General features: G+C 45.7%; 1 protein-coding gene across 3 annotated transcripts in view; it reads left to right on the top strand.

Annotated features, from left to right (window-relative positions):
• Window positions 1–12,142, top strand: part of LOC139581090 (mediator of RNA polymerase II transcription subunit 12-like) — a 69,118-nt gene that overhangs the window by 7,367 nt on the left and 49,609 nt on the right. For all 3 annotated transcript variants that reach the window (XR_011676141.1, XM_071410475.1, XM_071410473.1), the window contains exons 8-16: window positions 2,253–2,399; window positions 3,223–3,322; window positions 3,583–3,719; window positions 4,262–4,393; window positions 4,741–4,867; window positions 5,501–5,724; window positions 6,012–6,071; window positions 6,255–6,389; window positions 9,900–10,044. Coding sequence is in view for 2 of the 3 variants with exons in the window: in XM_071410475.1 (XP_071266576.1) it covers window positions 2,253–2,399; window positions 3,223–3,322; window positions 3,583–3,719; window positions 4,262–4,393; window positions 4,741–4,867; window positions 5,501–5,724; window positions 6,012–6,071; window positions 6,255–6,389; window positions 9,900–10,044 (1,207 nt within the window). In the remaining variant the exon portion in view is untranslated. The remainder of the gene's footprint in view (window positions 1–2,252; window positions 2,400–3,222; window positions 3,323–3,582; window positions 3,720–4,261; window positions 4,394–4,740; window positions 4,868–5,500; window positions 5,725–6,011; window positions 6,072–6,254; window positions 6,390–9,899; window positions 10,045–12,142) is intronic.

Raw genomic sequence — 12,142 nt, 5'->3', positions numbered from 1 at the left:
TAGGCAAGCAACACTGAAGCATGCATGAGAGCACCAGCTGTTCCGGACGACTGTGTGATCACGCTCTCGGTAGCCGATGTGAGCAAGACCTTTAACTTCTTATGGGCAGGTGGGACGGTAGCGTCCAACATCCGGTGAATGTCCAACATCCGGTGAAATTGCATCTGGCCAACATCCGGTGAAATTGCATAGCTCGAAATTCAAAAATACCAAATTCAAATATTTAACTTTCTTCAAAATATATGTGTTATACATCAAAATAAAGCTTAACTTCTTGTTAATCCAGCCGCTGTGTCAGATTTCAAAAAAGCTTTACCGCAAAAGCAAACCATGTGATTATCTGAGGACAGCGCCCCGCATACAAACACATGAAAATCATATTTCAACCAGGCAGGTGCGCCACAAAAGTCAGAAATAGCGATATAATTCATGCCTTTGAAGATCTTCTTCTGTTGGCACTCCAAAATGTCCCTGAAACATCACAAATGGTCCTTTTGTTCAATAATGTTCTTCTTTATGTCCCAAAAATGTCCATTTATTTGGCGCGTTTGATTCAGAAATACACCGGTTTCAACTCGCCCAACATGCCTACAAAGTGTCTAATAAGTTACCTGTAAACTTGGTCCAAACATTTCAAACAACGTTACTAATCCAACCTCCAAAATGTAAATAATCAATAAAATTTAAGACGGAATAAACTGTTTCCAATACCAGATAATAACAACGTGACGCTCACTCCAGTTCACGCGCATCAAAACAGTAGAGTCCACCTGGAGTGACACTTACAATGAATAGCACTACTACTTCATATCTCAAAAGAAAAACTTCAAACAATTTCTACCGACTGTTGACATCTAGTGGAAGCCATAAGAACTGCAGCTAGGTTCCTAATAATAATGGTATCCCATAGAAAACAAATGGAAAATCCTATGACCTCAATTTTTACCCCTCCCTGGATGGTTTGTCCTCGGGGTTTCGCCTGCCATATCAGTTCTCTTATACTCATAGACATAATTTTAACAGTTTTAGAAACTTTAGAGTGTTTTCTTTCCAAATCTACCAATTATGTGCATATCCTAGCTTCTGGGCCTGAGTAACAGGCAGTTTACTTTGGGCACGCTTTTCACCCGGAGGTGAAAATACTGCCACCTACCCAAGAGAGGTTAAACAGGCCAGCATTCACAAAGCCACGGGCCAGACGAATTACCAGGAAGTGTACTCAAACCTCTCCCTGACCGAGTCTGTAATACATACATGTTAAAAGCAGACCACCATAGTCCCTGTGTCCAAGAAAACAAAGGTAACCTGTCTAAATGACTACTACTCATGTCGGTAGCCATGAAGTGCTTTGAAAGGCTGGTCATGGTTCACATTAACACCGTCATCCCGGAAACCCTAAACCCACTCCAGTTTGCATACCGCCCCAACACATCCACAGATGTCTCAATCTCATTACACACTGGCCTTTTCCACCTGGACAAAAGGAACACCTATGTGAGAATGCTGTTCATTGACTAACCCTCAGCGTTCAACACCATAGTGCCCTCAAAGCTCATCACTAAGCTAAGGACCCTGGGAGTAAACACCTCCCTCTGCAACTGGATCCTGGACTTCCTGACGGGCCACTCCCAGGTGGTAAGGGTAGGCAACAACACATCTGCCACGTTGATCCTCAACAGGTTGGCCAGTCAGGGGTGCGTGCTTAGTCTCCTCTTGTATTCCCTGTTCACCCACACTCCGTGGCCAAGTACGACTCCAACACCATCATTAAGTTGGCTGACAACACAACAGTGGTAGGTCTGCTCACTGACAATGATGAGGCAGCCTATAAGGAGGAGGTCAGAGACCTGGCAGTGTGGTGCCAGGACAACAACCTCTCCCTCAGCGTGAGCAAGACAAAAGATCTGATCGTGGACTACAGGAAAAAGAGGACCCAACATGCCCCCATTCACATCAAAGGGGCTGTAGTGGAGCAGGCCGAGAGTTTCAAGTTCCTTTTGTGTCCACATCACCAACAAACTATCATGGTACACTGTGTTCTTGTCGACCTTCAATGCTTAGGTCCCCAAGAAATTAGGGTTAACTGCCTTGTTCAAGGACACATCAACATATTTCTTTTTACATTGTCGGCTCGGGTATTCAAACTGGTGACCTTTCGGTTACTGGCCCAACGCTCTAACAGCTAGGTTATATGCCACCCTATTGTCAGTCACATCCCTAAATTCTTATTCTCCTCGTCTTGGTTTCGTCAGAGTATCATGCTGTGCTGTCCCAGTGCCCTGGTGTGGCACTACTCTCTGACAGACAGCCGGAACAAGACTGGTTCCCCGCTGGACCTATTGCCTATCTCCCCCTCCAACCTGCCCATGCCAGGGGGCAACGGCACCTTTACACAGCAGGTAAGGCCCAGAGTCTGGTTCTTGTCAAGGTTTCTTCCCACCTAGGGAGATATTCCATGCCACTGTACCTTTGGCATTAGGTTTGGATTATGATCCTGCTGGTTGCTGCGCAGCACTTTGAGACTAATGCATTTGTCGATTGATTGATTGAAAGCCCACATACTGTGAGGTTAACATCATTGCATGCCTCTTGACTACTAGATTGAGATTTGTATTTGTCCTCTCAGCCGTCCTATTTGTATTAAGGATTCCCATTAGCTGCTGCCAAGGTAGGGTCCAGCTACATTAAGGCAGTTCTATACAATTTAAAATATGACATTACATTTCATAACACTTTTCATAACACATTAAGTGTGTTCCCTCAGCCACTACCCTACTACCACATATCTACAATCCAAATCCTTGTATACGTGTATGAAAAGTGGGTGTCTTATCATGTGTCTGTGCCTGTGTGTGTCTCCTCACAGGCCCTGCTGTTCCTTAAGGTGTATTTGTTAAAAAAAATATCTGATTCTACTGTTTGCATCAGTTACCTGATGTGGAATAGAGTTCCATGTAGCCATGGCTCTACGTAGTACTGTGCGCCTCCCATAGTCTGTTCTTGACTTGGGGATTGTGAAGAGACCTATGGTGGCATGTCTTGTGGGGTATGCATGGATGTCCGAGCTGTGTGCTAGTATTTTAAACAGACACCTCGGTGCATTTAGCATGTCAACACTTCCAAAGACAAGTAGAGATGAAGTCAATCTCTCCTCCACTTTGAGCCATGAGAGATTTACATCCATATCTGCTTATCTCAGTCTTACCTATGCTTTTACATCAGGTCCGTGCAAAGGTGCGAGAAATAGAGGAGCAGGTCAAGGACCGAGGGCAGGCTGTGGAGTTCCGCTGGTCCTTTGATAAATGTCAGGAGACAACTGCTGGTAAAGAAACCGCTGTTAAGAGGCACCTATAAAATGACATAATACATCCAGACAATGACTCTATGGGCTATTTTCCCTGACAAAGATTGAGACTAGTCTTGGACTAAAAATCTATTTCAATGGAGATTCTCCATTGAGCATGCTTTTTGTCCAGCACTAGGCTTGACCTGTGTCTGGGTTATCCAGCCCTAGGTGCGTAAGGGAAATGGAAATGAGCAACATTTAGTGTTTTACCTCAATTATTTTTCTGCTTTCACCAGGCTTCACCATTGGGAGGGTCCTACACACCTTGGAGGTTCTAGACAACCACAGCTTTGAGAAGTCAGACTTCAGCAATTCCCTGGATTCCCTTTACAACCGCATCTTTGGCTCGGGCCAGAGCAAAGACGGTCACGAGGTAATTTTTCCCCCATCAATATTGTAGTGGTCTCTTTGATGAGCACCCCTGCATATGTCAAGTCTGAAGACGTTAATGGTTTTCACTTGCAGATGAAAAGCCAGAATGTAAAGTGTGAGTAAGAGCCCAACAAACACCGCTGCAGGAAAAAAAATCAGCTTCCTCAGATTCCATTTGGCCCTAGTCATTACAGTATATTTTTTATCCTTTTATTTAACTAGGCAAGTCGGTTAAGAACAATTTCTTATTTATAATGACGGCCTAGGAACAGGGGTTTAACTGCCTTGTTCAGGGGCAGAACGACAGATTTTTACCTTGTCAGCTCAGAGATTCGATCTAGCAACCTTTCGGTTACTGACCCAACACTCTAACCACTAAGCTACCTGCCCAATAACACATAATTTCTTCTTCTGTGGACAATTAACTGTATTCTATTCGACTCTATTCTATTCTATTACATTCTATAAACACTACTTAGAATTCTCCTGACACAGGTTTCCGTGCTGTATGGTCTTTGCCCTGACATGTTTCTCTATGTGTAGATGTCCCCTGATGACGACGCAGTGGTGACCTTACTGTGTGAGTGGGCGGTGTGCTGCAAGAGGTCTGGCCGCCACAGGGCCATGGTGGTGGCCAAGCTACTGGAGAAGAGACAGGCAGAGATCGAAGCCGAGGTGAAGGAGAGGCCCACACAAGTGCACACACATACACAAATACAGCACCGTGACTGCTCCCTGCTCCATAATTACACGGGCCCATGAGTCACTGCACCACAGCTGTTCCTGACGATTCTCCTTTGTTGCCTCTTGAAAACATGTCTCTCATGCAAAAGAGATTTTTACCTCGATTACACCTGTGTGTAAATAAAGGATGATGATGAGGTTTTGGTTTTTGTATTTCCCGAAGGCGATTTTTCTTTGCAATGTTGTCTAAATCGTTTAATGAAATTGTACTCCCCTGTAAGGTATATTTGCTCAATGGCAGTGGTTCTCACACTATGTGTATGATTGAGAGTTCACAGAGGTGCGGTGAGTCAGAGGTGGTGGATGAGAAAGGCTCGGTGTCATCGGGCTCTCTCTCGGCGGCCACCCTGCCTGTGTTTCAGGACGTGCTCCTACAGTTCCTGGACACCCAGGCCCCCATGCTCAGTGAGTCTGCCCTTCACTTCATTCATACTACTATTTAATTATATTCCCTTATTTTGGTTGTCTGCAGCTCTGTCCCTAATGGCACCCTATTCTCTATAATGTACTACTTTTCACCAGGGCCCTGGTCAAAAGTAGTGCACTATAAATGCAATATAGGGTGCCATTTAGGAGCCAGCTAGGCTCTCTGCATCTCTTGATATTGTTCCTTATTCCAGCACCCTTTTGGATTTACAGTCTCCCCAACTGTTGAGTTGTTATGCACTACTATGTCTCTGGGACTTGAGCTATGCTGTACTGTGCTGGTCTAGTTACACATCCACCCTAGTGCTGAAAAGGACAATGTGAAAAGAAAACATCCGCAACAGTATTGTTTCGAGTCGGCACGATAGTGGGAAATGGGTATTGGGTTTGCTAAACTTAATAAGGGTCCTGTGCGACTTAGTTGGTAGAGCATGCATCAGGATAATGTGTTTGATTCCCGCTTGGGCCACCCGCACAAAAATGTATGCGTGCACTACTGTTAGTTGCTATGGATAAAAGTGTTTGCTAAATGTCATATTATAAACCTTTCTGTTACTGCTGCTAATGCTGGAGTGTATAGTGACAAACTATCTCCCTCGGTCTCCTCCTTAGCTGAGCCGAGCAACGAGAGCGAGCGTGTGGAGTTCTCCAACCAGGTGCTGCTCTTCTGCGAGCTCATCCGCCACGATGTCTTCTCCCACAACATCTACATGTGCACGCTCATCTCCCGCGGCGACCTGGCCTCTGACTCCCACCTGCCCCGCCCCCGTTCCCCTAGCGATGAGCCCTCGGACGAATCAGAGTGCAAGGAGGCTGGCAGCAGTGTCAAGAACGAGGCATGTTATGTGGAGGCGGCTGTTGTTATTTTGTTGTGCATGATGAATCATCCTATATTTACATTTGAGTCATTTAGCAGATGCTGTTAACCCTAATTTCTCCTGTAAGTTGCTCTGGATAAGTGCCTTGCTCATGGTCACATCGACAGAGTTTTCACATAGTCGTCTCAGGGATTCGAACCAGCGTCCTTACGGTTAATGGTCCGACCTGCCGCCCCATCATCAGTAATAACTAATTGCTTTTGAATTAATTTGGGGAATAAATATGGTCTTTTTTCTTTTCGCAGGACACTGGTCTCTCAGAGTCAATGGAGATTGATCACAACTCGAGTACTAATTTCGATGAGGTAAGCATCATGTCTTAGATGAGACGAGTAGAAATTGGCAGCCACTGTAATGTGCACTAGTGAATATTCTCCCTGGCACAACTATATAGTATTTTTTTTCTGAACTTCATCCTACTTTCCCATTGACCTCTGGATAACATTTCCATGCTGTGTACAGCCCTATTAATTTTAGCTGTTTTGTAGATGTTTTCTCCCCCCATGCACTGTGAGTCAAAGGGCAGCCCCTCCCCCGAGAAGACTGCCCAGGATCCTGCCTTTCCATTGGTGTACGAGCAGCCCCGCCACATCCAGTATGCCACCCACTTCCCCATCCCCCAGGTAAGCAGTCCGGAGAGAGGCTTTTGCTAGCTCAGCTCTAACACACAGATGGATTTTAATTCTGGGTTATCAGTGCAACTCTAGACATGTTAGCCCTCTGGGCAAAAGCCTAGGCTCTGGGAGCGAAGTTCACTCATCACCCAGTAAAGCTTTGTGAACTACTTCTGCTACATTGGTAACAACCATTTACAGGTTTCTGGTAATGCTTTTCACACAACCTCCACTACATAGCCTATGCACAAATGTACTCACTATTTGACACAGTTATCCTTTTGAGCTAAAGACTAGGCATTCGCTAAGGGTGCTAACACAAGTCTGCAGATCTCAGATAACACAACGAGCTGCCGCTTTCAAGGAGAAGGACACTAATCCGGACAGTTATAAGAAATTACGCACAGGACAAAGATTGAATCCTACTACAGCGGCTCTAAAGCTCGTCGGATGTGGCTGGGCTTGCAAACTATTACGGACTACAAAGGGAAACCCAGCTGCGAGCTACCCAGTGATGCGAGCTTACCAGACAAGCTAAATGCCTTTTATATCATAAGAGACGCTAGCGGCAACATTATGTACAAAATACAGTTGAAGTCGGAAGTTTACATACACTTAAATTGGAGTCATTAAAACTGGTTTTCAACCACTCCACAAATGTCTTGTTAACAAACTATAGTTTTGGCAACTTTGTGCATGAGACAAGTGATTTTTCAGACAGAATTGTTTACAGACAGATTATTCCACTTATAATTCGCTATATCACAATTCCAGTGTGTCAGAAGTTTACATACACTAAGTTGACTGTGCCTTTAAACAGCTTGGAAACTTCCATAAAATTATGTCATGGCTTTAGAAGCTTCTGATAGGCTGATTGACATAATTTGAGTCAATTGGAGGTATACCTGTGGATGTATTTCAAGGCCTACCTTCAAACTCAGTGCCTCTTTGCTTAACATCATGGGAAAATCTAAAGAAATCAGCCAAGACCTCAGAAAAAATTTAGACCTCCACAAGTCTGGTACATCCTTGGGAGCAATTTCCAAATGCCTGAAGGTACCACGTTCATCTGTACAAACAATAGTACGCAAGGGACCATGCAGCCGTCATACCGCTAAGGAAGGAGACGCATTCTGTCTCCTAGAGATGAACGTACTTTGGTGCGAAAAATGCAAATCAATCCCAGAACAACAGCAATGGACCTTGTGAAGATGCTGGAGGACAAAGTTACAAAAGTGTCTAAATCCACAGTAAAACGAGTCCTATATCGACATAACCTGAAAGGCCGCTCAGCAAGGAAGAAGCCACTGCTCCAAAACCGCCATTAAAAAGCCAGACTACGGTTTGCAACTGCACATGGGGGCAAAGATCGTACTTTTTGTAGAAATGTCCTCTTGTCTGATGAAGGAAATTTTGAATTGTTTGGCCATAATGACCATCGTTATGTTTGGAGGAAAAAGGGGACATGCTTGCAAGGCGAAGAACACCATTCCAACCGTGAAGCATGGGGGTGGCAGCGTCATGTTGTAGGGGTGCTTTGCTGCAGGAGGGACTGGTGCACTTCACAAAATAGATGGCTTCATGAGGAAGGAAAATGATGTATACCGCCCCAACAAATCCACAAATGACGTAATCTCAATCGCGTTCCACACTGCCCTTTTCCACCTGGACAAAAGGAACACTTATGTGAGAATGCTGTTCATTGACTACAGCTCAGCGTTCAACACCATAGTGCCGTCAAAGCTCATCACTAAGCTAAGGACCCTGGGACTAAACACCTCCCTCTGCAACTGGATCCTGGACTTCCAGGTGGTAAGAGTAGGCAACAACACACCTGCCATGCTGATCCTCAACACGGTGGCTGTCAGGAGTTAGTTCCCTCTTGTACTCCCTGTTCACTCAAGATTCCGTGGCCAAACACGAGTCCAACACCATCAAGTTGGCTGACAACGATGAGATAGCCTATAAGGAGGTGGTCAGACGCTGTCAGGACAACAACCTCTCCCTCAACGTGAGCTAGCCAAAAGATCTGATCGTGGACTCCATCAAAAAGAGGGCCCAACATGCCATCATTCACATCGAAGGGGCTGTAGTAGAGTAGGTTGAGAGTTTCAAGTTCCTTTTGTGTCCACGTCACAAAAAAACGATCATGGTCCAAACACACCAAGAGACAGTTGTGAAGAGGGCACGACAACGCCTTTTCCCCCTTAAGGAGACTGAAAAGATTTGGCATGGGTCCCCAGATCCTCAAAGTTATACAGCTGCACCATCGAGTGCATCACTGCCTGGTATGGCAACTGCTTGTCCTCTTGACCATAAGGCGCTACAGAGGTTTGAGCGTATAGCCCAGTACATCATTGGGGCCAAGCTTCCTGACATCCAGGACCTATATACTAGGCGTTGTCAGAGGAAGTACCAAGAATTGTCAGACTCTAGTCAACCAAGTCGGACTGTTCTCTTTTTACACTGCTTCTACTCAATGTTTATTATCCATGCATAGTCACTTTACCCCTACCTAAATGTACAAATTACCTTGACTAACCTGTACCCGCACATTGACTCGGTACCGGTACCCCCTGCATATAGCGTTGTTATTGTTACTTTTTTATAAAATGTTTTACTTTTTTATTTAGTATTTTTTTCCCGATAATCTAATCCTTGAACTACATTGTTGATTAATGGCATATAAGTAAGCATTGTATTCGGCACGTGAAAAATAACGTTTTGATTTGAACAAGCGGGTGCATCTGTGAACTACCTGTGAACTACCTCCACTATGCATGTGTTGACTCACTCCTTGACACAGTTAGCATTCTGAGCTAAAGTCTAGGCCAGGGATGGGCAACTGCAGAGAAAAAATATTTTTTATTGGCGAGTTAGTCTAGCGACCAGCTACCTTTTAACTTGTAATCTGACCTGGGGGCCCCAATTGGATTTTGTTAGTCACTCATTCAGATATCATATTAAAAACTGCAAACATTTCTCTCAACCTAATGACAAAATGTGTAGAATTGCAGGAAATTTGCTGTAAAACTGAAGAAAGAATTATCCATCCCATGACAGAATGTGCTAAATCTTCTTCGCCCCATGGCATAATGAATTGCAGCAAACTTGCTTTAAAAGTGCAACATTTTCTCTACGCCCCATGTTAAAATGTGTAGAATTTCAGAAAATGTACTCAAACTTTTATTCTACGCTGTCAATATGGGGGGGGGGGGGGCGCTAAAATGTTTTGCTCTCAAGGTGGGGGGGGTTCCTCAACAAAATGTTGTTTTGGTTCACCAGAAGGCTAGGGCTAGCTCTGGGTGGGCATGGTTGTGGGTACTCAGACCCACGAGCCAGTATGGCCATTCATGATGAGTTCAGATTTTTTTGTGGCCCCAACCCCCTACAAAGTTGCCCATCCCTGGTCTAGGCATTAGCGATAAGGGCCAACATAAGTCTTCAGATCTCAGGCTACATAAACTACTTCCACTACTTAACGCGTAGTGCATACATTGACTGACTTGTTGTTCCCAGGAGGAGAGTGCCAGTCACGAGTGCAACCAGCGCCTGGTGGTGCTCTACGGCGTGGGAAGGCAGCGAGACGAAGCAAGGCACGCCATCAAGAAAATCACCAAAGACATCTTGAAGGTGCTCAACCGCAAAAGCACAGCAGAGACCGGTAAGACCCTTGCTGGTGGTTTACATGCTTTACGATTGATGATGGTAACTGCTTGTATTATCTTATCTATGGGGTTTCGGTTTTCCCTAGTGAAAAATGGCATGTTTGATATATTTCTCTCTGCAGTTGCTTTTAGTATGTTTCACGTAGAGGGATAAGAAAGACTACGGTCGTTCTGGAAACTCGAGACTCTGATGTGACTGCGCACCAGTCGTGATGTTCAACCATAGATTTATGGAGCTCTCAGCAGATGTGCTCCCTGTATATCACACTACATATAATGTTTGTGCAGATTGCAGCGAGCCGTTATCTTGTTAACATAGTTTTTAATGGATGCTGACTCGGCTCTCGGGCTACCTCACAAATGGCGCACTATTCCTGCATAGTGCACTATGTAGGGAATAGGGTGCCATTTGGGATGCAGGCAATCTTGTCCCCTCAATAACGTGTCCCAAGTTGAAAACTGTCCTCATGTCTTTTCTCCGACACGTTTTCCTGCTCTGTTCTTCATTATAGAACACAGGCTTTGGACTTTTTTGCCGATTGACCCCGGAGCTCGCAACCTTCATTCAATTTTAATTTTCATCCTTCCGATTTCTATGCTAATAGCTGTCAGTTGCTGCCACCCATATTATTTCTCTCAGCATGTGACATTACATTTACATTTAAGTCATTTAGCAGACGCTCTTATCCAGAGCGACTTACAAATTGGTGCATTCACCTTATGATATCCAGTGGAACAACCACTTTACAATAGTGCATCTAACTCTTTTAAGGGGGGGGGGGGGTTAGAAGGATTACTTTATCCTATCCTAGGTATTCCTTAAAGAGGTGGGGTTTCAGGTGTCTCCGGAAGGTGGTGATTGACTCCGCTGACCTGGCGTCGTGAGGGAGTTTGTTCCACCATTGGGGTGCCAGAGCAGCGAACAGTTTTGACTGGGCTGAGCGGGAACTGTACTTCCTCAGAGGTAGGGAGGCGAGCAGGCCAGAGGTGGATGAACGCAGTGCCCTTGTTTGGGTGTAGGGCCTGATCAGAGCCTGAAGGTACGGAGGTGCCGTTCCCCTCACAGCTCCGTAGGCAAGCACCATGGTCTTGTAGCGGATGCGAGCTTCAACTGGAAGCCAGTGGAGAGAGCGGAGGAGCGGGGTGACGTGAGAGAACTTGGGAAAGTTGAACACCAGACGGGCTGCGGCGTTCTGGATGAGTTGTAGGGGTTTAATGGCACAGGCAGGGAGCCCAGCCAACAGCGAGTTGCAGTAATCCAGACGGGAGATGACAAGTGCCTGGATTAGGACCTGCGCCGCTTCCTGCGTGAGGCAGGGTCGTACTCTGCGAATGTTGTAGAGCATGAACCTACAGGAACGGGTCACCGCCTTGATGTTAGTTGAGAACGACAGGGTGTTGTCCAGGATCACGCCAAGGTTCTTAGCACTCTGGGAGGAGGACACAATGGAGTTGTCAACCGTGATGGCGAGATCATGGAACGGGCAGTCCTTCCCCGGGAGGAAGAGCAGCTCCGTCTTGCCGAGGTTCAGCTTGAGGTGGTGATCCGTCATCCACACTGATATGTCTGCCAGACATGCAGAGATGCGATTCACCACCTGGTTATCAGAGGGGGGAAAGGAGAAGATTAATTGTGTGTCGTCTGCATAGCAATGATAGGAGAGACCATGTGAGGATATGACAGAGCCAAGTGACTTGGTGTATAGCGAGAATAGGAGAGGGCCTAGAACAGAGCCCTGGGGGACACCAGTGGTGAGAGCACGTGGTGCGGAGACAGATTCTCACCACGCCACCTGGTAGGAGCGACCTGTCAGGTAGGACGCAATCCAAGCGTGGGCCGCGCCGGAGATGCCCAGCTCGGAGAGGGTGGAGAGGAGGATCTGATGGTTCACAGTATCAAAGGCAGCCGATAGGTCTAGAAGGATGAGAGCAGAGGAGAGAGAGTTAGCTTTAGCAGTGCGGAGCGCCTCCGTGACACAGAGAAGTGACCATAACAAGGGTTATTTGAAAAGTGATAATTACGCAGGCTGAAGTGCTTTTTGCTTATTTCATTCAAGTCATTTCTTCTCTTTTCCTTTTAATATGTTAATCAAC

The sequence above is a fragment of the Salvelinus alpinus genome, chromosome 7, assembly GCF_045679555.1.
Source record: "Salvelinus alpinus chromosome 7, SLU_Salpinus.1, whole genome shotgun sequence".
Taxonomy (NCBI): domain Eukaryota; kingdom Metazoa; phylum Chordata; class Actinopteri; order Salmoniformes; family Salmonidae; genus Salvelinus; species Salvelinus alpinus.
Note: the sequence above shows the minus strand (reverse complement) of the source record. Positions and strands in the feature narration are given on the sequence as shown.